We start from the raw sequence: 27667 nt of genomic DNA on the forward strand, positions 1-27667 counted from the left end.
CCTGTTTCTTCCTCATCACATTTTTCACCAGATCGCTTTTCATCATGAGTCTGATTTTGCCGCTCTGACTTTGCTAAAAGTTGCTCATGATGGATTAACATTTGGAACGTAACAAAGCTCATTAGTAAAGCGTCTCCAGATAATATTTGTTGTAAATTGGCGCTGTACAGATTAAGACTGATTGGTTTATCTGTATCTAATTGGACGATTGGACACCAGTGTCGTGTGAAGTTTGTTGGAAAGCTTGAAGAAGCAAGTCGGGGAAACTTTGACGCTTTGATCCCAAAAGGCAAAAAGAAGAAAAATCCACAACAAAAGTCCAGATTCACTTTGAAACATTCTTTATTAACTTTATCTTTTAAACAACAAAATCATTCAGAATTCCACTTTTAACAGTCGAGAAAGAAAATCAAGAAGCGAGAAAAGAAACAGTCTGTACACTGAAAACAGCAGTCAGCGTGGAGGAACTTTAAGGTAAAGCAGACGTCTGTCAAACACGTTTAACTTCATACTCTGAGCAGGTACCTCGGGGGAAAACTAAGAGTCTCAAACAAACTTTCATAAAAAATAATAGGCCGATATCTGAGGACTACTGGAGCACGTAAAGTACCGAGTACAAAATTAAATAACAATAAAATAAAGTAAATATTGGCAGCGAGGGCACAACGTGACTACACACATAACGTCATAAATAAAACAAATACCAAAGGAAGCTTATAAGATATGAAAAGTACAAACACATGAATGATATTACTCCGTATGTAAAGGGGTTTAACAGAAATCCTCAATTCACATTATGCAACCGCCCGACTGAACCACCAGGGGGCAGCACACCCACACTCTTTTTCTAACATAGAACAGGAACCAAAGGGATGGTCAGCCCACAGCCAGCGTCAGAGGGCGACGTTAACACTGAATATCATGAAAAACAAAACAGGAAACACACTTTTTATCAAACTGCTGATAAAGGCCTCGGGCTGCTTCAAAGTCAGCTCACGTCTGAGCGTCTTAAAACCTTATCCCAACATCAAAATATGTGTTTGAGATCTTTTGGACACTTAAATTAAATCCAACACGGTTTTTTTATTCAGCGTTTATTTTGTCTTCTCAGGATCAGGCTGGGAAGCTAAAATGTTCTTATCGTGTTTTGCAGCTTTACAAACCAAAATAATGTTTCTACGTTTAATCGCTTCAAAATAGATAACAAAAAGAGAAAAGTGGAAATCCTGAGCATCAGACGGCTATATTTAAGGTTATTAGTACACAACCACTTTCTAGCTAGCCTACTCTTTGAAAGTGAACCAAGTGAACAAATTGGAGGCTTAAATCCCTAGCATAGCATGTTAGCTTGAAACTTAGATCATAATTTAAGCAGATTTGATTAGCTAGCTTGTTAGCAACTGATAGCTTGTTTTAACAACTTTCATTCAACCAATTGCGAGCTAACACTACTGCAAGCTAGGAATTTAGAGCTTTCTTATTGCCATGTTTGCAACTATCACGTGTGTTAGCTTATGTTAGCTTGGAAAAGGTTGCTTCCTAATGCTAACTATTAAGTGGGTTACGAATTTAGTTTTTATTAAAAAGAGCCGGCCCGATGTTTTCTAAACGTTAACTTCTGTTGTCTTGAGTTGGAGATGAGTCTTTAATGGTTGATGTAGCGATAAGACATGATAGCATTTTAGCTCCTCACCCTGAGAGTTACGACAGACTTTAACGGCCGCCGTGTGATGACCACGACTAACGAAGCCTTTAGTGTGAAATCCACTTTTAAGTTTTGCTTCCTGCTTTAAAAAAACACAAAACTTTATACAACACATACAAAAAAAACAACCTTTAACGTCTTCTTTAAACTGCAGCCAGTGCATTTTCTTTTCTGACACATCACAACAAACAAAACCTTCGGAAACAAGATCGCCACTCAGGGAAATCGAAGGAAACAAAACGAGAAATAATGGCTAGCTTAATCATGAACAGTGTTGTGGTTAAGGTTCGACGTCTTCATATAAAGAGTGCTCGTTTATGGAGCCAGCCACAGTTTCTGTCAGTTAGCCAACCAGCGGCTAACAGTTTAGCTTCAGTGGAAAAAAATAGCGAGGGGAACATAGACCCCGACCTTGGCAACCCTGCGCTTTTATTCTGAAGGTTTGTAGCGTTTCGGTTTTTAAAAAAAAGCTACAAATTCATAGAAAGAGGTAAAAAAACAGCCGTCCTGAAATACACAAAGAGCAGGAGGGTCGGGAGGAGAAGCAGAGATTCATAGAAATCTGAAGCTGGAGGGACACAAAAGATCCTCCAGAACTCTTTAAGAGATTGTCGTTTCCCTCCAACACGGGGATACTTGGCTTGGACGACAGCGGCGTGGGCGGGGCACGACCCGGCGCACATGTTCGTCTTCGTTCTGGTTTCTTCAGATGCAGAAGTTTAGACCCTGCTTAGCAGAGTGGATCTGTGGAGACAAGAGGGACATGAAGCTGTTAACATCAGGAGACAAATCTGTGTTTACCTCCAACACGGTGACAGGAAGTAAGGATGGCAACACTGCCCCTTTAAATGTCTCCTTTCACAATAAAACAACAGAGCAGACGAGTCAAAACCGAAATCGCCACATCAGCAAATAATGTGGCATGAGCCGCTGTCAGTAGCAGATGTGTATTGATTGTGCCAAAGCGAGTTAATGCCGACATCTAGTTCACCTAACGACTGATTCAGAGACGAGGATTGTCATTGGACAGGTGAAGTCAGCTTATCAAACACGAGAGAAATGTTGTATTGTGGGACTCTGACACCATCATCATATGACATCATCCCTGATTTTCCCAATCGGTGCATCTCTAGTGAAAAGAATTACCGTCTTTGGAAACTTCTCTAAGTTTACTTTCCTTTTGTTATTTTATTTAATTTCATATCTTTTTATTTTATAAATACGACCTTATTCTCAAAACCGAGATTTTCACTTTTTTTTTTTAATCTGTTATTTCCTGACTTGCAACATCTAAAAGCAGACCTGAGCTGCAGCAACAGTTTATCTTCAGCTGATTTAAAGGTGTGTGTGTGTGTGTGTGTGTGTGTGTGTGTCTGCAGTGTGGAGCAGCACGTTCTGCTGACGCTGCTTGGCTGGAATAAAAAGAGACAGATCGTGTCGCAGCGAGCGGCGCTCAGAGGGACGCAGGGCGGGCTGGCAGAGGATGAGAAAACGTGACCCACACACACACACACACACACACTCTCAGGTGTCCTGGTCTCAAACCTCCTCTCACCTCTGACTCTGCCATGAGTCGATATGAGGGGGGGGTCGGGGGTCATGACATCACACAGTTAAACTTTTTACATTCCTACTGGAGGTATTTTCACCTTAAAGTTTCTTTATGATGGGGATTTCTCTTTGCTTCTTAGAAATAAAGCATTGTGGGTATTTTTGAAAGTGCCTGTCCCTGCAGGGGGCGCTGGAGTCCCATCGATGGCGGTCTCCATGCTGGAAATGCTGTCTCAGTCTAACTTTCAGTCAACCTAACGACAGGCTGAGAGCTGGAGCTGAGGCGGGTTTTAAACCTCCTGACAAACCGTTACACCGCGCCCACCTGTCAGTCAGGTCAGCTACACGCCTTATTGTGAATAACTCTTATCCTTCATCAAATCAAAACTGATGAGTCATCAAAACATTCACCCCCCGTACAGTGTGTGTCCATCCAGACATGAGCTAATCACACCTATTTGGTTTTTTGAACCAGGCTGTAAACATGTTCATCTCTGCTGTAAAAACAGACTTTTTAGAATGGGTGTGTATGTGACTTCCTGTGCTGCTGCAGCCAGCCTCTAGTGGACACTCCAGGAACTGCAGGATTTTACACTTCAGCATCGGCTTCAGTTTTAAACACTGGAGGTTGCTGCTCATGTGGTCTGATATCCTGTTTGTGAAATGTGATTTCATTCTCTGCTCATAGTGTACTTTATCAAAATTTAAAAAGAGAGATCTCGTGTTCGCTGGGTGACGAGTTCTGTAGAAGAAAACCAAAAAACGTCTCAGACTCGATTTGTGTGGTTGAAACCCACGGCGTGATGCTGCGGAGGAAAACTCCCCCGTCAGCTCTCTGGGGCTTCTTCAGTCATTACAGGAGACTGAACAAAGACCATTTTCTCTCATCCATCTTCACACACACACACACACACACACACACACACACACACACACACACACACACACACACACACACACACACACACACACACACACACACACACACACACACACACACACACACACACACACACACACACACACACACACACACACACGCACACGCACACGCACACGCACACGCACACGCACACGCACACGCACACACACACACACGTCCAGAGAGCTGTCGTTAATGGGAGCAGTGTGTGTGTGTTCAGAGGCTAATTGTGTGAAAATGACTGATGTCCTTTATGTGTTATTGTGCCAGAGATGGTGTGACTGAGAAGACGGATGAGCACCTCTGTGTGTGTGTGTGTGTGTGTGTGTGTGTGTGTGTGTGTGTGTGTGTGTGTTTAATGCATTTATTGAACAGAGTGCAGGTCAGCATCAGTGTGTGACCCTCATCCCTCTGGGTCTGCAGGAGAGGGACATGATGGTGACCGAGATTGAAAGAGTGCAAACGCCTGAGGTTATGTGTGTGTGTGTGTGTGTGTGTGTGTGTGTGTGTGTGTAGAAGGAGGAGGAGCTTGATCATACATACCTCAGAGACTTCCATCTGTCCTTCTCCATGTTGTTCTCAGGACCTTCGCTGTCATAGGATGCCAGATACAGCGCTGCAGAGCAACCAGAGAAACATCCTCAGTGAAGCAATGAAATGTGAATTATAACATTTCGGGTCGACCGCCCCGTTTACCCCGACGACAACGATTTTAGCCGGTCGTAGTTTTGCAGAGAAGTCGTAAACAACAACACTTACCGTCCTCGGTGAAGGCCGGCGCCGTCAGCAGGTACTGCAGGATCTTACGGTCTTTCTCAAACGGACACTCCACCTTCTTCCACGTCATGAACTCGCTCACTTGTTTGGCCAGCTCCCAGAATTTCTACATACGATACAGAAACAGAGAATAAAGATTTAAAATCAGAAAGAATCAACTCTGTTTAAGGGTCGTTGTTTCTACTGAGGCTGCAGAGCGACCTCTAGTGGTCTACAACTGTTTTTAAAATAAGCTGTTCTGTTTTATTATAAACATGCTGGGACAGAAACTGGACCATCAGCACAGCTTCCCAGGATCGAGAGAATCCTAAAAATAGTTTCTGATTCAGCGTAACTGTGACCAAAAACACCAGAGGAAATATCTGAGTCTGTGTTTCTGCTCGCTGTGTTTTGTCCCTCGGAAACACGCTCGAGTCAGACTTCCTCTTTCTCCCACACTCTTTAGGGAAGTGGAAATAAACGGCACAGAATCTGTTGCCATGTGTAGTAAACACAGTGACGCTTCCTGACACAAAAACAAGTCAGCTGTGGTGTAATCTGTTGCCGTGGAAACTCCCTCGGGGGGGTGGGGATTGAATATATTCAGCGTACCTGGAAGTTGATGTGTCCGCTCTGCAGCCGGTTGACGCAGCCCTCGTTCAGGAAGTAGAGGTCCTTAATGAGCAGGCTGAAGAACGGGATGACGATCTGCAGGGCGACAGACAGAAAGAGGAAGGGATGAGAAGACGGCGTGGGGTGGGGGTGGGGGTGGGGGGGGGGGATTCACCGACAGGTGGTGGGACCTTTATAAACATCTCTACACAGGAAAAGGGTAACAATCGACAGAAAGAATGAAACTGAGCCTCTTCTGTTCTAAAAAAAAAACACACCTAAAAACAGCAGAAATGAGACTGGACATTTTCCAGAGAAGAAGAATTCCCCTCAAAGTCCCCTAAACGACCACAAGCTTTCACACAGGTCACTGCGTGTGCGGCTCAAACACCAAACCTCCTTTAAATAACACACACCTCTTCTCGTTCCTCTCTGGAGCTGAGGCAACAAACGGCGAGTTAACCCGGCCTGCTGCTTAAAAGAAGAACGCATCGGCTGCTTAAACTTCATGAGCGGAACAACCAAAGACGTGATGAAGAAACCTCAAACATTCAAATCTTCACAGCAAAGAGCAACACAAGAACAGGATCTTTGTTGATCAGCTCATAAATTCCTCGAGGAGATCATAAACACCCCCCCCCCCCCCCTCGGTGAATACGGGGTCAAAAGGTCGAGGACATACCAGACTCCTCGGGAACTTTGTGTTTCATGACCCGGGACTCTCCTCGGTCCTGCTTTGTTTTTTGTTTTTCTCTTGAAAACGTCTCGGGTCACAAAAACCTCAGGGACTCAGGGAGCACGCCGTGTTTATCACCAAACAGCCGGAGGAATGAGGAGAAGCTAACCGCTAACGTGTGGCTGACCACGAGCTCCGACCAGAGCGAGGAACACGATGTGATCTGGCAGGCGGCCATGTTTATTTTCCTCCTCGCTCTCTGAGAGGGGAAACAACATGTTGTATCTTGACCCACTGCTGGTTCGACCTCACAGTCCCCCTCCGGACTGTTATGCAACTTCCCCCCCCCCCCCCCCCTCCCCCTCCCCCTCCCCCCCCGGTGTGTGTGTGTGTTTACTGCTGCTGTAAACACACCATGGGAACTCAGCGACGGTTTGTTTTCCTGTCCTTTAAGTTCACGTTGCAGAACAGGCAGATAAAAAAAGACGAGGAGATAAACATCTGGATGCTTTTATGTAACTGATCAGCAGCCGAGCGTGCGTCACAAACGCCGCGGTCCAAGCGGTCGGACAGAAACACTCGATATTCAGTCTCTCTAAATGTTTGTCACAGAAACACTTCAGAGTCTGGAGCGCAGATGTTTTTTTAAACATACAGAAGCTCCACAGAAACAGAGTCAGCCTCCAGTTTGACCTCTTAACCCTCACCGTGTTGGCGTCTGGAGCTGGACGCCGTCCTCTGCTTCCTGGTCTATACGACTCTAAATGTTTATTAAATGAACATCAACGCCATCTTTGTTTTTGGAGCCAGGAGTGACCATATGTGGACAAGAGGGTGGAGCTTAAGAGGAGCGAGGAACAACCCTCACCTCAGAACTGAACAAGACATTCCTCTGGTTGCCAAGGCAGCATCCTGTCAATCACAGGTAGCCCCACCCTAAATCCTCCCCCCTATCGGCTCCTCGCAGGATTACCCGTCGCCCTGGAGACGATGCAAAGTGTGAAACCTCTGGAGCTGGACGCCGTCCTCTGCTTCCTGGTCTATACCACTCTAAATATTTACTAAATGAACATCACCGCCATCTTTGTTTTTTTTGGATCCAGAAGTGACCATATATGGACAAGAGGGAGGAGCTGCCCTCGCTCCTCTCCAGCTCCACCCTCTTGTCCATATATGGTCATTTCTTTCGATAAAATACTGACAACATGAACAACCATCACATCATGGCGTCTCTGCTTTGTGTTTATGTTTTTATACAAAATGAGAACGCAGCGCTCTTTACAACGCCGCTCACACGGGTCACAACACTGAATGAACTTCCTGCTGAATCAAAGAAGACTTGAGACTTCAGATTGAGACCACAAAGTAGGAACATTTAATTGTCTAGTTTTTATCCTCGTCTCCTCACCTTCTCTCTGCTGCTGTTGGCGGTGATCGACCTCTGCGTGGCGCCTCTCAGAGACGTCCTGTAGTTGTAGAAGTTGCTGGAAGGATCCATCTGATGCTGCAGAGACAAAAAGGTTCATAATGAGTCACTTCAGAAGGAGAGGAGGAGAAAGACAAACACTCACTGCTCGCTACATAGTGCATAACAACTGATGGTCACTATCCAAGCAATATATACCAGCATGCATTGCGGTCAGATCCTTACACGACTCCTCTGAGAGACGAGAGGAGGAGGAGAAATGTTGACTGCACAGCAAAAGAAAGTCATGAAGTTCATCACTGAAGTTTACACGACGGCCGAATGAGGAAGAAGACGAGAGCAACAAATCTGAGACCTTAAAGGAACTTTTTTTCATCAGAACTAATTAAGACTCGGAGGGACGGAAAGTTCAGGATTCTCCTCAAATAACGCTCCAAGGGAGAAAAGAGAATTGCCAGAATTTCACCTTATACAGCATCATTAGAATGATTATCTGCACTCACAGAGCTGAGACTCTCCCTCACTGCATTCTCCATGCATGGAGTGAGTTATCTTTCTGTACATTTCAAATATCTTTTGCATCAATAGTCGTTTATTTTTCATCCATTTTTTGTGCGATCTGTAAATCTCTGCTCTCCCACTCAGATCTTTGTTAGCGTTTCTCCGTCTTTGTTATCACACATCATCGTCCACATGTCACCAACGAGAGAACGAGCTCCTCCTCCGCACGCCCACCGCACATCAGAGTGTAACACAACAAAACCACCGAGCTGAACGTGTGTGTGTGGGCGCGTAGGACAACACACACTAAGGGCTTTAGGGTGCTTTTATTTTGAAAATCTGAAAGAGAAACTAGTCTACTGCTGCAAACATGTGAACCTCTCCTCATCGGGACGTAATGCCTCAGAGTCATCTCCTGCTGTTGACTCTGCACCACATGTTTTTTTAGTTTAACTTGTCTTCTTTGGGACAGACTCACCTCTAAGATGTCGAACTTGGCCGTCTTCACTTTGCTCCAGGTCTTCTTCAGTCGAGACACGGGACTCATGTTCATGCCGGCTGCAGGACGGAGCAGAGACAATGAGAGAGACGTCAGAGGAGACACCCAAACATCATCGCTGTAACACATGGCTTTTTTCCTACCGACGCAGACAGACGCACACACTCACCCCTCTCTCTTTCTCTCTCTCTCTCTCTCTCCCCCCTCCCTTTCTTTCTTTCTGTTGTGTCTTCTGATGCAGCGAAGCAAAAAGGCCGCTGGAACAAAGAAGTTAACACACGCCTCGTTTCCCCTCCCAGAGCCCTGCTTCCCATATGGTAATGCTCCATGTGTGTGTGTGTGTGTGTGTGTGTGTGTGTGTGTGTGTGTGTGTGTGTGTGTGTGTAGGTTCAGACACAGAGGGGTCGCCGTCAGAGCAACGACACAAAACATCCTCCAGTCAACAAAAGATCTCACAGACACACAAATATGAAACTCTGAGCTGCTGAAGATGATTCTCCTTCCTCCTCTTCCTCGTCCTGCACTTCCTCCTCATCCTCTCGTTCCTCTTCCTCCCCTCCTCTTCCTCCCCTCCTTCTCCTTCTCCTTCTCCTTCTCTTCTTCCCAAAACACAGATTGAGTTTAAACTTTCAGCTCTGCCCTGCACAGAATCAAACCCGAGCACAGCAGCATCTCAGAGCGAGCATCAGAACGAGTCTCTCGGACGGCGATGGAGGTAACAGTCCGACTTTAACGAAGCCTGAATCGCTTTCTTATCAGCGCTGCTTCTGATCGGATAGAAAATAAAATAAAACTAAAAAAAACTGTTGAATAAAATGGTCCTGCCTGATTGGTCGACAGGTCTGCAGATTAAAGGTGAAGAGAATATTTGCATTTGATAATTAGAGAAAACTAATGACTACAACGTGCAGAGACCCCCGAGGCGAGCTGGAGGAGAGGAGGTCTGCCTCCGGCGTCTCTCTGAGGGAGACAGAGAACAGCTGGCACTCCAGTATCACGACTCCCCCCCCCCCCCCCCCCCCCTCGTGTGCTCTTACTCTCTCTGGTCAGTGCTGACCATCTGCCTGGATGGTTTGTTCGACCCCCCCTCCCTCCCCCTCCCCCTCCCCCTGTCCTGAGAGGACCAGATGCCCTGACCCCTGAACACGGGGACATCTCTGGGACCAAACCAGGTCTCTAAACTCTTCACTGTGCTCCACATTACCCATGATCCTTTGCAGCTCCTGTCTGAGTGTTTCTCTCCACACGAGTCTGTGCTCTCTGACTCGCTCTGACATCATCACAGTGAAGGAAGTTATGTAACGCTGAAACCAACCGCCACAAAGTCAGGAGAGGTTAGCACCGCGGAGGGAGAGAGAGAGGACGTTCTCTCTACATCAGATCAGGGATGTGTGCAGAGTAAAACACAAGACAGAGAATCTGAAGGAGTGCTAATCTGTTTTTAGATGTCGGACATCTTGTTTCCTGTTTGTCACATCGGAGGAGGATAAAGAACAGGGACTCACAGATGATGGCCATGAGGGAGTTGAAGTTGCCGATGTTGAAGCACTCGCGCGCCACGTCGATGAAGAACTCGATGACTCGCGCTCGATGCTTCTTCTTCACGGGCTGCGAGCAAAACACAGAAAGGAGAAATAATCGTTAACAGCCGCAGTGAACCACGTTTTCTTCTTCTCTACTCCACTAAGAACAAAGACACAAAATAACTGAACAAAGAAGCAGAAGAAGAGAAGCTCAGCGCCTGCGTATTCAAATGGACGGCGCTTCTCCGTCTCCTTAATGAGCGCCAGGCGCTGACATTTTGAGCTGGTGACATCATTTGGAGTCGGGACGTGCTAAAGTGATGCCACGCCCCTTTCATTAAACTTAATGATAAAAGGTCAAAGGTCGTTCAGGCGTCCACAGCAGAACAGATTCTGGTGTCCGCTCTCAGTCATGTAAAGCTCAAAGACTGTATTGTTAGTTTTCATTACTTTTTATCTCGCCCGTCCTCCTCCGGCACTGCAGACGCCTCATTGGTCAACAGAGCTGTCAATCATTACGTTACAGCTGACTTTTTTATTTTATTTTAACTAATTAAAATCCAAATTTCTGAGAAAGATCATCATGATTAAAACGGGAAAACAGGTTTGAGATTCTACCCATCTGTTGCCATGGAGGAGGCGGGGTTTATGAGATATATTGCAGCCAGTCAGCATATAAATACTCTGGCTTCACTCCCAGGAGGGGGCTTACCTACGCCCGTCTGTATACAGAAGCTGTGGAGCGGCTGCAGCGTTGATGTTGCCTCGCTGCTTCTTTGTTTTTGTTTTTCATTTGTGACATTTTTAAGACTTTCATAAAAGCATGTTGTGATGCAATGGCAGCGACTTCCTGTTGACTTCCTGCGCTGCACTTTGTTCTCTCTCCGACTTCCTGCGGTTCACTCACCATGCAGATTTCTGTGGCCACCAGATAACTGAGCCGGTTGAACCACTCCACGTACGCCTCCAGGTTGTTGGCCTTCTTGTGATCACTGAAGCAGCTCTGCAACAACAACAACAACAACAACAACAAGGACACGTTTAATCAACAGTTCAGATGAAGGCAGAGTAGACATAGTGCTGGGAGGGGGAGGGGGGGGCTGGGAGGGGGAGGAGGGGGCTGGGAGGGGGAGGAGGGGGGGGGGTGAATCAGATTTCTTCTTCTCCTGTTTCCCTCATTCAACGCCTGACTGCACCGTGTGAATAAAGCGCTCGGCCTCCCTCTGATCCTCTTCACGTTATTCATGCTGCGTCTTTGTGTCCACGCCTCCTGATCTGATTCCACACATTCCTCTGGCCTTACGACATTCCCCCCCCCCCCCCCCCCTGAACATCCCAGGAGTCATTGGAGCGCTGCACACGTTGGTGTTTTGATTTTTATGAGCGGAGTGCAGAGACGTTTCTTAAAGATATATAGATCTGTGTTTGTGCTTCGTATGATCTCTGTTCATGATGTGACATCACTTCCTGTATAACCTCTAACATCTGCAGCACCTCGCGGGGTTAAAGGAGTTCGATGATGACGCTCCAGATGTTACAGTTTTTATTTTACATCATTTTGAAACCGGATCATTAAGAAAAAAAAGAATGAAAGATGGAGCTACTGAAGTCGTAATTTTTTATTAATTAGACCACCTGCAGGAGGTTTGTTCACACACACACACACACACACACACACACACACACACACACACACACACACACACACACACACACACACACACACACACACACACACACACACACACACACACACACACACACACACACACACACACACACACACACACACACACACACACACACACACACACACACACACACACACACACACACACACACACACACACACACACACACACACACACACACACACACACACACACACACACACACACACACACCTCTTGACCTCTTTGGGGGTTTGAAGCCGTCCAGCCTGAGGCACAAAGGCAGCCCTAACCCCCCCCACTCACCTCAGCTCCACAAAAAAGGGGGCTGTTGCCCAGCAGCCGAACGCCACACAAATGAAACCCACTGCCACACACACACACACACACACACTCACACACCCTTTCCAAAACAAACCTTGGGCTGCAGCGGTTGCTAAGAGATGAGGTGAAAGCATGGACGTCTCTCCCAGACAGGAAGACGGGATGATTGGAGGAAATTGCCGACGATGTGCCTGAGTGTGTGTGTGTGTGTGTGTGTGTGTGTGTGTGTGTATGTAGTAGTAGGTATTAGTCCTGCTCTTACAGTCTACAGACGCCCTGCCCTCGCTCTGACCCGTGCAGCAGCAGGTCTGTGTGTTGTGTAAACGTCTCGTCCGTCTGGAGCAGAAATCTGTCTCTCTCTCTCTCTCTCTCTGTCTCTCTGTCTCTCTCTCTCTCTCTCTCTCTCTCTCTTTCCCCTCTCTCTCCCCTCTCTCTCTCTCTCTATAGACGTTACCTTATCGTTGTCCAGAGGGTCTTTCTGGACGAAGGCCTGGACGAATTCTTCAGGCCCGATGTAACTCAGTCTCTCCTGAGGAACAAAGAGAAGAAGAATCAACTCACTGCATCTTTAAAAAGAAATGTTGGAGAAATAACAAACAGGAAGGTTCTTATAAACATGTAACTAAGGTGATTATGTTTCCTTTAAGGGATCCAAACCTCAGCCACACATATGTTCACATTGATCTTTTTTTTTAACGGTTTAATGGCGACATGTTGATGAGAACAAATGTGTGGTCAGACGCTGCTGTTTAAAAATCAATTCTACAGTCGGGCGGATGTGGGAGGAGCCGAGATGATGGGTTCACCTCGACCACCATGTTGATTTACAATCCATCAAACGTGTCAGCTCCATCCTCGCTCACATGTCTCCTCTAAAGCATCGATTCTGTCTGTTTCTCTCTGAGGTCACTGGAAAGATCTCGGATTGTTTTTTCAGACGACACAACATCGACATCTCGATTTTCTCTGACGTCTCTCGACTAAAAATCGATGTGATGTAACAATCTGAGCAGATCTTTAAAGAATCCGCCCTGTGCACTCAGTCGGCCTCGTTCTACCTTCTCTCAGTTAATGTTTGTGTCAGAGGAATCAGAATATAAGATTCGTTCTCACCAGTTCTATGTGTGTGAGCTGCTGGGCGACGGTGAACGGGTCGTTGCAGATGGACAGCATGTCTCTCTGGATGGTCGCCTGAGGCTTCGCCTTCAGAGCCGACAGTCTCTCCGCCGCCGTGGCGTTGATCTTCACCAGCGCCTCCTCGTACTGACTGAGCACCGTCAGCCTCCGGATCAGACCCTGACTCATCTGACCCACCGCCTTCCTGTACACCTGAGGGACGAGGGAGAGAGGAGAGAGAGAGGAGGGAGAGAGAGAGAGAAGCAGAGGGTTAGAACTTTTTAAGAGATTCAACAGTTTTATTGTCGTCTGAAATCCCTCAGAAACTTTCTGTTTACAATCTTCGCTCTTTGCTGCTGTAACACCGTACATTTCCCCGTTGTGGGATAAATAAAGGATTATCTTATCTTATGATAAACGCTTCAACCAGGTCTTAGAGGTCAAAAAGTCGTCCTGTTTTCCAGGCCTCGGTTAGGTAAGAGTTCCTCTCTGACACACTTTAGGGCTTCAGTTGCATAACGTGTGTGTGTGTGTGTGTGTGTGTGTGTTTGTTTTTGTATAAACGAGGAGGATCCTGTTCGTGGTCTCTTTACATTCCTTCTCTATGAGCTGACCCAGAAAGTCTCGACCCCCCTTTTTCTTTTTCTCTGGACCACAAACCTCGTCCTCCTGAACTCTCAGAGTCTGAGTTCTGAAAAACAAAAAAGTGGAGGAAAGAAAAACTCGCAGCATTAAGACGGAGGAGGAGGAGGAGGAGGAGCTAAGACAGCGAGCAGAGCGGGCTGTCATCAGTCAGCTGGAAACAAGACGAGATGTTTTCTGACTGATGATGGAGACCAATCAGCTGTGGCTCCCTGGATGTTATTAAATAGAAACATTCCTCGCAGCTCGACATGAATCTCCTTCACGCGCTCTCAGCAGACTCGGGGTAAACAGACATCGCCACGTCGACCATCTGCCCGAGCTTCTGTCCAAACAGAGAGCGGGTTAAAAATAGATCTGTGAGGTAACCGTCACACACGGGGACTCATCAGGCCGTTACCTATGAGAGGGGCCCAGCAGGGGGCGCTGTGCCCGCCCTGGCAGTGACCTTGAGGCGGGCAGACGGTCGGTCTGTATGACTGGAGCGCTCGCTTCTCGCTGTTGTATCTCTAGAGGTCTTTTTTGGTTTTCTTGGCTGAGTGATGTCACTTCCTGTGGAGCGACATCTGAGCCACAGCAAAGGCCCGGGCTGTTTTTAGCCAATCAGCCGAGCAGAACTAATAAACAGAGAGCCAACAGGAGGATTGTTTATCTCCAAACACCATGAGACTGAAGTATCTCCAAACCTTCTAAATAAAGAAACCGCAGAAAGGAATCAGTTGCAAAGTCTTTCTGAGAGTAACGGGTGATAAAACCTTAAAAACCTCTGTCTCCTTTTAACCCGTAGATTACAGTAACCTGGAGCTTCTGCTTTCTTTCTAAACAAGTCGACATATGAACAGTCAAAATCAGAAAGTTTGATGTTTTGCAGAGAGTCCTGCAGCTTCGTCTGCAGTGCGGGTATCAAACCTCCTCAGGAAACATTAAACGGTGAAGAAGTGTCACCTGTTTGAAGGAGCGCAGTGAATGCATCATAAAGATTAGGGGGAGTCCTGCCTATGTTGTATATTCCCTGTTCCATGTTAAATGTCTGAAATCTGTTATATAGATTTGTCCATGTTTGATACTGACTTGCAAAATATTTTGATGTCTTGTTTCGATTGTTTTTAAATCCCATGTGATCTTTAATTTGCTCATTTCAGTCCCTGCTGTCATGTGTGTGATTCTTTGTCCTGTTTGTTCAAAAATGTAATAAAAAATATATAAAAAAATAAATTAAAAAAAGATTAGGAGGAGTAATGTTTAGTCTGCTTCTTGTGTTCCAGGAAGCCCGAGGAGAGTTATATAACGACCCGCTCCGAGCAGGAAGAGGTCGGGTTCAGATCCCAGCTGCTGCTTCCTCTCTGACCCGACCGCCGCCTTAATGACAGATCCTGATCCTGAACGTGGTCTGGACCCGACTTTAAACACATGTTCAGGTTTTCTATTCTGGACTCACAGAGCGTCTGGCCCGAGCTCTGCGGTGCTCGCTCTGCATCCCACTCTCTACATCCCACTCTCTACTTCAAGACCGAGAGACGTTCAGTTTGACTTTCCTGCTAAACATTTAGAGAGTCTGTGAGAAACAAAGACTTCTGCTGACGTCTGAAACTTTCAACGCCGAGGTCAGACTGCACGTTAAGAGCATGACTGAAGCCAGACCCGGCAGACGCAGGGTGCAGGACCCGTCGGCTCTGAGAGTCAGAGGTTTGATCCTGTGTAGTCACTCTTATTCTCTTTACTGTCTTCTTTCTGAGTGTCATTAAGCCCCGCCCCTTTTACCCCTCACATCACAGCATGAGTGTATGACTCTGACACAGTGAGCATCGTGTAGTCCGACCTCGACTTCACTCTTTGTTAGAATGCCTGGCGGAGTGTCACAGATCATCATCGTCATCATCGTCGTCATCGTCGTCATCGTCATCATCGTTAAATCTCGTCCTGAACATTTGCTCGCAGTCATTTGTCTTCAGATCTGACTTAAGATCAGTTCATGTCATAAACTTCATTTTTACTTCCTGTTGGGTTGAAACATGGAAACTAAAATCTCCTGATGCTGTTTACAAAAGAAAGCACGATGTGGTTTTGAGGGGAAGTCGGAGGAAATGGAGCTCTAAACGAGCGTCTTTACTTTTCAGGTTTGATGTTTTCACTTCCTGTTTGAGCTGCGAGTGTTTCTGAGTGTCAGTGAAGACGTTTTGATCTGAAGACGAAATCAGGATCAATCCTCACGCCTGGTTTACTGATGAGTCATGTGACCTTAAACACACAGTGTGTGTGTGTGTGTGTTTTTCTCGTATTGAGTGATGAAGACACACACACACACACACACACACACACACACACACACACACACACACACACACACACACACACACACACACACACACACACACACACACACACACACACACACACACACACACACACACACACACACACACACACACACACACACACACACACACACACACACACACACACACACACACTCTAAAGTGGGCTAACTGGATTATTTGTCCCGACTGGAGAGAAGTGGGAACGTTACCGCCGCTCGTTAGGAGAGGACAGAACATTTGATATGACGCCGCGCTGAAGTCATTAAAGCAGAACGAGATTCTAAAAGTACAAAAACAAACAACAGCACACACACACACACTGCTTTAACACACAGCTTCAACAAACAGCTGGTTCGGACGCCTCCCGGTCTTGCTCGCTCTCATTGGCTACTGCAGGCTGTCCATCAGTTTAATATTCATGACTGCAGATCGTAGTGACATCACACACGTCAGGATCTCTGGACGAACGCTGCAGCTACGGTACGTCTCAAACTTTTGAACTCCACACTTTTCTACCCCTTCCAGTTTTTTATGCTAAGCTATGCTAATCACTTTGCAACTTTATTTCCCCAGTAGTGATGTCAGTCTGTGAATCTGCCTCTTGGTGAAACAGTAATCCTTCAATAACCTCAGCAGAGCCTCAAACGTCAGTCTGAACCAGCCCTCCTCTTTTCTCCTTTTCTGAAACATAAACATTAGCGTGCAGATTCCCCCCGAACATTGAAATACTCTGTTAGTTAATGTTATTGTTGTATAATCTTCTGCTGTTGAGACCACAGGAGGAAACCCTACGATGAGTCATCGCTTATGAAAACAGAGAACGACAAAAACACAGACTGACTTTAATCCAAACAGCTGAAGCTCTGACTCGGTGACTTTCAGTCTGCAGCAGAGGAACCACAAAGACACCAAAAACAGAGCTTTTATCGCCGCTCAGCCAGCCACACACACACACACACACCTTCCTCTGCAGAAATCAGACGTGCAGGAAGCTGCTTCTGATAACTAAACACATCATCTGCTCCACTCCTGCAGAATCGATCACTTTCTTTTTTTTTTAAATGCATGAAACGTCGTTCAAAAAGAGGGAGGAGCTCTGACCTCGTCTCCGGTGGCGAGCCGGTGCGTCAGCTCCTTCAGACTCCTCATCATCCTCTCGTCTCTGAAGTCGTAGGGGAACGTCTCGGTCCACTCGGCCAGCAGCTGCAGGATCTTCGGGGTGATCTTCCGGACTCTCAGCTGAAGATCAAGAAGAGTTTACAACAGAATCAGAGAAAGTCTCATTTTGTGCAGCAGGAACATGATAGTGATGAGGACGAAATTAAAAGTTTAAAGGATGTTTTTTTTGTGCACACCTTGTCAGCCTGGGGGTCGCTGAGTCTCTGCTGCTCCATGCACAGCTGACACACTTTGGACATGAGCTCATACGGGTGGATGAAGAGACGAGAGCTGAGCAGGAAGGTGAAGATGTACGTCCTCTGTGGAGAAAAGAAAAGAAGAAACTTCAAATCCGTCATTTCATTTAGAGCTGAACAACATTTAAGTGAAATATGTCCGAGGCTTTGATGAAAAAAGAAGAAGAAGAAAACCCTCACATCTGGATAGTAGTCCACGGTGGGGACCAGGTGGTGAATGAGGGCCTCCAGGGAGCCGGACGCCAGGTGGTTGTCATGGTAATAGAGGCCGGGGAAGCCCTCGTCTTTGCTCTGGAACAGGTTCTTGTTGTAGCTGCTGGTGTTCAGCTGCCCGCTGAAGGGTGGAGTCTGAGGCATGATGTCCTGCAGAGGCAAACACAGGGAGAGTCAGAGAGGGACTTTTGACCACACACACACACACACACACACGCAGAAGCTTCATGATCACCTGCATCACAGTTTAAAAAAAACACTAGTTTGACCGGGAATTGAACCAGTAACCACAGAAAACCATGAAACGACAGGGTGTTAAACTTTCCTTCAGGCTAATTGTTCATCATCTGATAAGCAGCGACCTTCTACTGTCGGTTCAGGAGCTGCAGAGATTAGAGCATGCATGAGCAGACTCATTTCTTTTTTTAGATTTATGTTTTTAGAACAGAACGTTTCAACCTTTTGTGTTCAACGTGAGGCTCTGCTGCCTCTCGTCGTCCTTTATAACAAACAAAAGAAGAGTCTTTGGGTCATCCACAGCTTTGGGAAAGTCCTGTTTGATTCACTGTCTGAACTTAACTATGACTTGATGATTCATGGATCTAAGCAGCTCTTCTTCAAAATGATCAAATTTTCAGAAAGCAAAAGTGAAGGTTCCTCCTGAGTCACACAGAGCTGCTGTTCAGGCTCGGGTACAAACGTTAACTGAACACGTGCTCAAACACGCAGACGTCCAAAACGAAAGTTCAACGACAACATGTGGGAGCTTGTGAGCGACGCGGCTTCATCCCCGCAGGACGAGGAGACACAAGATCACGTTGCTTCATCTGCTGCATGTTTGAAAAGAACAAGCAGAGGAGCATGAGTCCAGTCCTGTGATGTCCTGTGTCCATGTTGCTAATTGTTTTTACTGCACTGTAAACACTCTGCAGGAGTCCGTGCATTGTAGAAGTGGTTCAGATAGAAGTGATTGTACCCGACCTAAAAAGCCTCTGCATGTTTCTAATAAGCTCCACGAGCAGAAACGTGCTCAAACTAGGATCAATATTGGAGATGCTTTTGAAAAATGGAGAGAGGTTAGAACACAGAAAGGTTTACAGACCCATGCAGAGCTGGATAAACACTGAAGCTTCAGAGTCCACCACATGGTGACCTGCTCTTCTAAACAACAGAACATACTTCTCTCCGCTCTGTCCCTCGGGGCTTCATGTCATGCTAACAGACTGAGGGTGGGGGGTGTGGGATGGGACGGGGGTCGACGTAGGGTTAAACTCCCCCTCCCCCACACCCCGTCACACCCCCACCTCTCCACACTCTGCTGCCCTGTGGCTGCACCCCAAGTCAGGAAGTCTTTAGAGGTGGACACGAGGATGCCAGGAGGGATGAACTCTGACTCACAGGTAGAATATCTTCAGACCGTCGCTGTCCAGCCGTCTTATTATTCTGGTTTGGTGACAAAAAGAGCAGGAAGTGAATTAACCCCTTCAACCCTGCAGAGTGCCTGCGTTCATTATTCATGCTTATTATGATGTCATTTCTCTGAGTGTCTTTGAATGCATCATGGATTTAAAGTCAGACGGGTGAGGTGAGTCTGAGAAGAGGAATATTTAGAAACCCCCCCCCACTCCAAAAGAAAGGCACAAAATACTTTATTAGTGGAATTCATGAAGTGAATGTGCACTTCTTTATTTCAGCAGAGTGTGAGAGGGTCTTTATATTTTGAGTTTAGTATGATGTCATCACGTCAGAAACCAGAGAAAACAAAACAAACTGTTTATTCATGAGCACACTGCAGACCCCCCCCCCCCCCCCCCCACCACACACTTTCACACTCACATGCATGTCCCTCCATAAAACCACACGTGCACACACACACACAAACACACACCATCGCTTTCATTCATCCAGACAGACGGGCTCGGACATTTCCATGAGAAAGACGAGAGTGAGGAGTCCGAGCATCTGCTGCACCATGTGTCCACACACACACACACACACACACACACACACACACACACACACACACACACACACACACAGATCATGAGTGTGCAGAAGTCAAACGTTTCTGGATCTTTGTTCACTCAGTGTTTCTCTTTTCTCTGACGCGTTGAACCACAGAAGCTTTTCCTTTCACTTTCTGGCTTTTCAGAGTAAACTCTCACCCCCACAGACCTCCTCAGACCACCACAGACCTCCTCAGACCTCTACAGACCTCCTCAGACCACCACAGACCACCACAGGCCTTCTCAGACCACCACAGACCTCCTCAGACCTCCACAGACCCCTACAGACCTCCTCAGACCTCCACAGCCCTCCTCAGACCTCTACAGACCACCACAGACCTCCTCAGACCACCACAGACCTCCTCAGACCTCTACAGACCACCACAGACCTCCTCAGACCACCACAGACCTCCTTAGACCTCCACAGACCCCTACAGACCTCCTCAGACTTCTACAGACCTCCTCAGACCCCTAAAGACCTCCTCAAACCCCTACAGACCTCCACAGACCTCCTCAGACCCCTACAGACCTCCTAAGCCCTTCTCAGTCCTCTTCAGACCCCCTACAGACCCGCTCTGAGGTTGCACTGAAGAGAACAGAAGTGGCAGCAGGTGGCAGACGACTGAAACGATTCTCATAGTCCTCCCAGCTGAGCTCTAACCCCCCTCAGCTCCACAATCCCACGCTGGTTTTTCCTCTCATAAAGGGGGGAGGGGGGTTTTGGTGGGACATAAAGCTCACACTCTCCTTCGATTAATGAAAGTATTCAGTAAGAATCTCTGCCGCCTCATCTGGTTTTGATTTACTGGATCGTTTTAGTTTCATTGTCCTCGGTGTGAAAATTTGCAGATTTTCCCGATCTCACAGTTTCATTATTAACGGAGTCCAAAGACGATTTCAACAGGATCAGGATTATCAAATGAAGAGGACTTGTAGGGACTTGTAGTTCTCAGGGAAATCCACAGCAGCATGTTCATGGATGCAAACTGTCTGATCATTGTTAGACTCAATGAAAGGAAACGCGTTTAGATGAAACGCAGACAGGGATGAAAAAATCCCAAAACATTTTTAATGCAACACACACACACACACACACACACACACACACACGCACACACACACACACACACGCACGCACGCGGATTAATGCGCCGCCGAGGGCAGGTGGGTTTCTCTGAAGATAAAAAGCAGCAGAGACTCTGACAGAGAGAGAGGAGATCAGGTGATGCACTTTGTCCTCACTTCTTCTCTGAGAGCGTAGCGGCACACGCAGGTCACTTCCACGTGTTTGTAATCCCACTGATGCGCTCGCTTCTCCTTGGTCGTCTCCGTTTTATAATCCTGTTCCAAACACGCTCTGAACTCCTCAAATGTTTCCTGGAGTTTTCCAGGTGGGCTGAAAGAGTCCACGTTCAGTACCTGTGCACTGAAGCTAACAAGCTGCAACGACTGACACTCTGATTTGACATCTGGCTCCCGGGTGTCATGTGGAGCGGGTGTAGTAGTTTTGGTGAAGGGTGGGGGGGTCTGTGGGGGGTTTTTGGGGACCCACATATGAAGTCTTGGGGGTCTGACAAAAACAAACTGTTAGCACCTAGCTGTTGGTTTAGCGCGGACGCTGGCCAGGTGGCAGCTGAAGGTAAACAAACTAAATGCCACAGAGGGGGGAGGGGGGGGGGGGGGGGGGGTTTGTTTGGATGGATGGTTTTAATTATAGCCTTAGTTATCGTGTGTGTGTGTGTGTGTGTGTGTGTGTGTGTGTGTGTAGCCATCTGCCTCAGAGTGTTAAAGAAGTTTGGATTTGTAAACAGAGAACAGGTCCCCCCCCCCTGTCGCCCCCTGGTGGTGGAATGAACTTCTAAACTCCATGTGATCTGCAGAGTCCCTCTGCACCTTTAAGAAAAAGCTAAAGACCCAGCTCTTTATGAATACCTACTAACTTAATGATGATGGTCTCCATATTATTGATGATGATGATGGTAATGACGATGGTTTTTGTTTGATAACGATGACTTATAAGATGGTTTCTATACTGATTAGAGCTCTCAAGAACTGCCCTCAATGTTGTGCTTTGCCTCTGGTCACTTCCTGTCAGCACCTGTGTGTCCAATCAGACTCAAAGCTGATCGTTTGCTCTTACTCACATTGTTCCCTTTTTTCTAGATCCTTGCTTGTGTTGTTCTTACTCTCTGATGTACGTCGCTTTGGAGAAAAGCGTCTGCTCAGTGAATTGTAGAACTGTAGTCAGAAATGAGTCAGAAATGTCTCCTGGACGTCTTCAGGGGGGTCGGGGAACCTTTTTCTACGTATTCACACAAAGACGACGCTGAAAACTGAAACTGATCATCACACTGATCATGTGAACATTCAGAGAGGGAGAAAAGCAGTTTCTAGTAATCGAGCCGTGAGTGACAGACAGCTTACAGAAATCTCTAAATATTCCTCTTCCCCCCCCTCAAACCTCAGCGTTTACAAGAAACTCCCCTCCAGGCTGCGGAGCCGCCCGGCAGTGATACAAACGTTCAGGTGATTCTGTCTCTGAGTGGGGGGGGGGGTCTACTCTCATGCCTCCTCTCAGAGAGCAGGAGGGGGGCTGTCCCCTGCAGCGCCCGCAGTGTGTTAACGACCGCTCGTGATGAGAGCCATCAGCAGATCACAGGCTGTAAAGAAAAGCCTGAACACACACACACACACACACACACACACACACACACACACACACACACACACACACACACACACACACACACACACACACACACACACACACACACACACACACACACACACACACACACACACACACACACACACACACACACACACACACACACACACACACACACACACACACACACACACACACACACTTAATGTTTAAACACTTCCCTGGTTCTGTTTCTCGGAGACATTCCTGCAGCTCGGAGCTCGGAGCAGAGAGACTCTGAGATTTGTGATGTCATAAAACTTCCTCTGCAGCCTCTGGGGCGTGACGATATCAAAGTTTAACCCTCGATATGATTCTAGTAGAGTAATCGTTTTTTTTTGTCTTTAAATATGAATAACTGCAGACAATCTTCCTGCACATTTAATCTCAATTTTATTTTAAAAAATTATAAAAATGTTGCCAACATTTCTGTGACCCCTCCCCTCCTCTGCGCCGGCAAGAGACATAAACAAAACGTTTGCATCATAACAAGACGCAAAAAGGACTTGAGAAATGTTGAGTTAGAATCGACCTCTCTAGCTTGTGTCAGCGTTTGGTTTAAGATATGACTGAAGCTTTGGTACTTATTGATACTCTTGATCTTTAAAGACACATAGTTTTTAAAAAGTGTAAAAACTAAATCTGACAGCCTGAAGACGCTGAGCGAGAGAAGGTAAGAAGATGTTTGTTTTGGTTTATTGGGTCTGGAGGAGGAGGAGGGGGCTGTAATGTGGGGAATGTGATGCAGGGGGGGGGAGGGGGGGGCAGTAATCAGCAGTAAATCAACAGCCCCCCCCTCTGCTGTGTAAACAGGGAACGGCCTGAGGAATCTCACTCATCCATGTCTGCAGGAAATGAGGGTGAGAGATAAGCGAGTGTCTGCACAGAGGAGGAGTGAAGTGGTCTAAAAACAGACGGAGGGGCGCTGTGTGGTCTTAAAGGGGGGGGGGGGGCTGCAGAGTGTTATGTAAAAATACACCTGTGTAAGGAGGAGGGGGGGGGGGGCTGGTCCCATCTTTTCCTCCCACATTACATCAGAATACAGCTCTGAAACATTTCTCAGCAGGAATGAAAATCATCTTCATGAACTTTTCTCTGGACCTTAATCCAGGACGAGGGTCTCAAAGCCGCCCCCCCCCCCCCCCACTCATCCTCCAGCTGCTGCTCTGCATGCACACACCTCTGATGATGTAGCAGCAGTGTTCAGTGTGAAAAATCTCAGCTTCCAGGAAGTATCCTGTCACCTGGAGTCATCGGTCCATCACAAGACACATTAACACACCCGACCCTGCAGGAATCCCCCCCCCCCCCCCAACCCCCCCTGCAGACTGGAGAAATCTAAACCAGCCTGACACAGAGGAAAACTTGGAGGGCTGACGTGCACCTCCTCAGAAATGTAAATACTCAGAGTCAGGAAGTGTGATCGAGCGTCCTCTGCTTCGACTGATCCCACCTCCTCCGATGTCCGCTCTCTCTCTTCTTCAATCATTTCAGTTTAATCAACATTTATCAGCTCAGACGTCAACAGAACACGCTCCATCAGATCAGAGTGACTTCTTCTCATGCACATTAAAAACCTCTCCTCTGACTCAGCATGACACCAACACAGCAGATAAACATCTGTAGACATCGGTTCATGCAACATGTCTGTCAACAGAGATGACAAAGATAAAGATGTTCAACAGAAGCATCGTTCCACCCCGAGCACAAACTACTTCTGCCTTTGAGTCTTGGAAATGTGAGAATCTCCAAAATCATTTCAAATTGGCAAACACCAAAACGCTGTAAATCAGGATCAGCTGATTGGACTAAACAGCCTCCAAAAGGACACTTGGTGAGATTTGATCCTCCTTCTAATGTCTCACAGATCAATAGATCGATGTTGGCTCAGGGTCTGAGTGATAGATGGTGCTGAAGCAAAGGATCATGTGTCCAATCAATTCATCCTCCTTCTATTTCAACAATTTATCCAATGATCGTTTAGTCCATGAAATCAATGAAAGTTGGAAACATGGTCACCCATCACTTCCTTCCGTTTCTTTCATCAAACCGACGCCTTCAAACCCCCCCCAAACATCTTCATCCACTGTCAGGACTGAAAGATGAAAGCAGCTCATCCTCACATTGAAGAAGACAGAACCATCAAAAGTTCAAAGATTCTCATTTTAAAGTCACTAAAGAATCATTTTAATCTGAAGAACAGAAATCTTAGAGGATGTGTTGTCCAGACCTCTGCAGTCTGCACACCTTCTCATCACTAATGCACCAGAAATCAGGACTGACAGGAAACCTCTCATTCCCTTCAAAAGTCTCTTTTACACCAACAAAGACCTGCAGGAGGAGCACCACCTGTAATCCACTTCAACAAAAACCCAGATCCCCCTGTGTCAGAATCACCGAAAACAGGATCCATCATGTCAGCGCGCACACACACACACACACACACACACACACACACACACACACACACACACACACACACACACACACACACACACACACACCGAGAACACAGCAAAGGAGAAACACCGGGCACGTTCACAGGAGAGAAGCGGGATTAACTCACTGATCCTCGGAGTCTTACAGGAGAGGAGACACCGGGAGGGTGAGGGTGAGGGAGGGGGGGAATCCTCTTAGGAAGAAGGTAGGGGGGGTTAAAAATAGTCCGCCATTGAAATTGGTTCAAAAATCTCATAATTCGGGAACATTTTAAGAGCCAAAGGTGAGATTTAGAGAGTAGAACAGATATTTTAGAAGCAGCCAATCAGGGAGGTCATCATTGTTAATCATTAAAGATTTATATAAAGTCAAAGCATAAAAAAACTGCAATCTAAACACCACAAACTCAAAATGCATTTATAATGTTTGCATCAGTCCGTTAAGAATCTCTCCTGATCCTCTGTTTCTGCAGACACGGTGCGCTCCGCTCGTGCTCCACCTGCGCGCTTTTTGGACACCATGCGAGTCTCCAAACATCACAACATTCAATCCAACCATTAATGATCAAAGTATCCCCGCAATCTATCCTCAAAGCTCACCTCAAACAGCAGCAATCCAGGTGTGAATCCCACTCGAATCCTCTGATTAAAATGATCCAAACAAACAGACTTTCTCCGCCGCTCCCGGGAGGCGGTGAAAGCAGCTGACTGTCCGCGGCTCCGGTGACCTCACTGCGGCATCACGCAGCTGACACTGCAGGTGAGTTAAACGCGTGTTCTCAGGTGAACAGCAGCCAAAGAAGAAGAAGAAGAATGAGTGTTTGAATGAGAGCTCCGGCTGTGTGTTACTCCTCTCTCCGATGTGTGTGAGAGATGTGAACAGCGCGCAGCCTCAAGACTTTACTGTGAGAGTGGGAGAGGCAGCAGCCAATCAGAGGACAGAACTCACACACGCCACACCCCCATCTGCCGTCTCTCTCTTTCTCTCTCTTTCTCCCCCCCCCCCCCCCCCCCCCCCCCCCCCTGTTCAGCTTTCATTTCTCTGCTCTGTCCGTCTTTACTCTCTCTTTCGGTCTCACGCTGACGTTTCGATGAATTCTCCTCCTTCCTCTTTAAATGTCTCGATTCTCCATTCTGGGATTCTGCAGGGAATCCCAGAAACTCAAAAAAGCACCACATCATTCTAAAGAAACATCAACAACAAAAATAAACGTTTCTGTTTCAGTGATTCTGAGAAGTTTCTGTTGAAAGGTCACGACCTCCTGCATGAGGTCAAACCTAAAAACTGACATGTGAGGTAGCCAATCAGATGTGAGGTTCCTTGATGTTCAGTGTTTGCAGACAGTCACTGGTAGAGGGTCAAATGTGCACAGATGAAAGTCCAGGGGTTCAGACCACAGATTGTAAATACTACTGGACTGAGTGACGTCCCCCGTCTGTCCCTGCAGGGGGCGCTGGAGTCCCATCGATGGCGGTCTCCATGCTGGAAATGCTGTCTCAGTCTAACTTTCAGTCAACCTAACGACAGGCTGAGAGCTGGAGCTGAGGCGGGTTTTAAACCTCCTGACAAACCGTTACAACCGCGCCCACCTGTCAATCAGGTCAGCTACACGCCTTATTGTGAATAACTCTTATCCTTCATCAAATCAAAACTGATGAGTCATCAAAACATTCACCCCCCGTACAGTGTGTGTCCATCCAGACATGAGCTAATCACACCTATTTGGTTTTTTGAACCAGGCTGTAAACATGTTCATCTCTGCTGTAAAAACAGGCTTTTTAGAATGGGTGTGTATGTGACTTCCTGTGCTTCTGCAGCCAGCCTCTAGAGGACACTCCAGGAACTGCAGGATTTTACACTTCAGCGTTGGCTTCACTTTTTAACATTTTATTTTCTAACCTCACACGGGATGAAGTCAAGTCAAGTCCTTTTTGAAGGTTTTTATAATCCAAACTTTCAGATATTATCATTTATCCTGTGAGAGGTCATGTGTGAAGTAGTGTGTGTGTGTGTGTGTGTGTGTGTGTGTGTGTGTGTGTGTGTGTGTGTGTGTGTGTGTGTGTGTGTGTGTGTGTGTGTGTGTTTGTCGAGCAGACTAATAAACCTCGCGGTGAAATAACAGCAAATCATCCCAAATCTCATCATCAACATCCAGAGACGTTATATAATCTGGTTTTAGTGCAGATTTACGTATATGTGCTCTAATCCAGCTTTTTCTCTCGCTTGAATGAGCGCAGCAGTTTGACCACGAAGATCAGGACGTCATCATCATCATCATGTTGGACATCAAGGGACAAAAACACACACACACACACACACACACACACACACACACACACACACACACACACACACACTCCACAAAGTCTGAACTGAAGCAGAGGATCGTTTTAAACAGAAAAAATGAGGATTATAACTTAGATTTTTTTTTTACATGCTGCAGCCAAAACAAGAAATGCATCACAGCGAGCGTAGATCATCCTGCCTGCCATGTTTTAAAAAAACAGTTAAACGAGGCGGTTTATCGTCTATATCTTGAGTGAAACCATTTGATAAACTTACAGCGCTTTAAGAGTGTAAATGAATCACACACAGGAGCAGTTATGGCTCGGTGTAAATGTTCTGAACGTCATGACATCACATGTT

General features: G+C 46.7%; 1 protein-coding gene across 1 annotated transcript; it reads right to left on the minus strand.

Moving 5' to 3' along the window:
- Positions 1 to 324: 324 nt before the first annotated feature.
- Positions 325 to 25891, minus strand: rasgef1ba (RasGEF domain family, member 1Ba). The gene is made up of 14 exons (XM_020657111.3): positions 25621 to 25891; positions 17837 to 18019; positions 17597 to 17719; positions 17343 to 17480; positions 13279 to 13494; positions 12620 to 12694; positions 11079 to 11174; positions 10154 to 10256; positions 8628 to 8707; positions 7631 to 7726; positions 5547 to 5642; positions 4938 to 5061; positions 4722 to 4794; positions 325 to 2449 (listed from the first exon to the last, which is right to left on the minus strand). Exons 2-14 carry the CDS (start codon positions 18011 to 18013, stop codon positions 2425 to 2427), a joined length of 1422 nt encoding a protein of 473 aa, XP_020512767.2. The 5' UTR covers positions 18014 to 18019; positions 25621 to 25891; the 3' UTR covers positions 325 to 2424.
- Between the last annotated feature and the right edge of the window lie 1776 nt (positions 25892 to 27667).

Source organism: Labrus bergylta, chromosome 2, assembly GCF_963930695.1.
Source record: "Labrus bergylta chromosome 2, fLabBer1.1, whole genome shotgun sequence".
Lineage (NCBI taxonomy): Eukaryota > Metazoa > Chordata > Actinopteri > Labriformes > Labridae > Labrus > Labrus bergylta.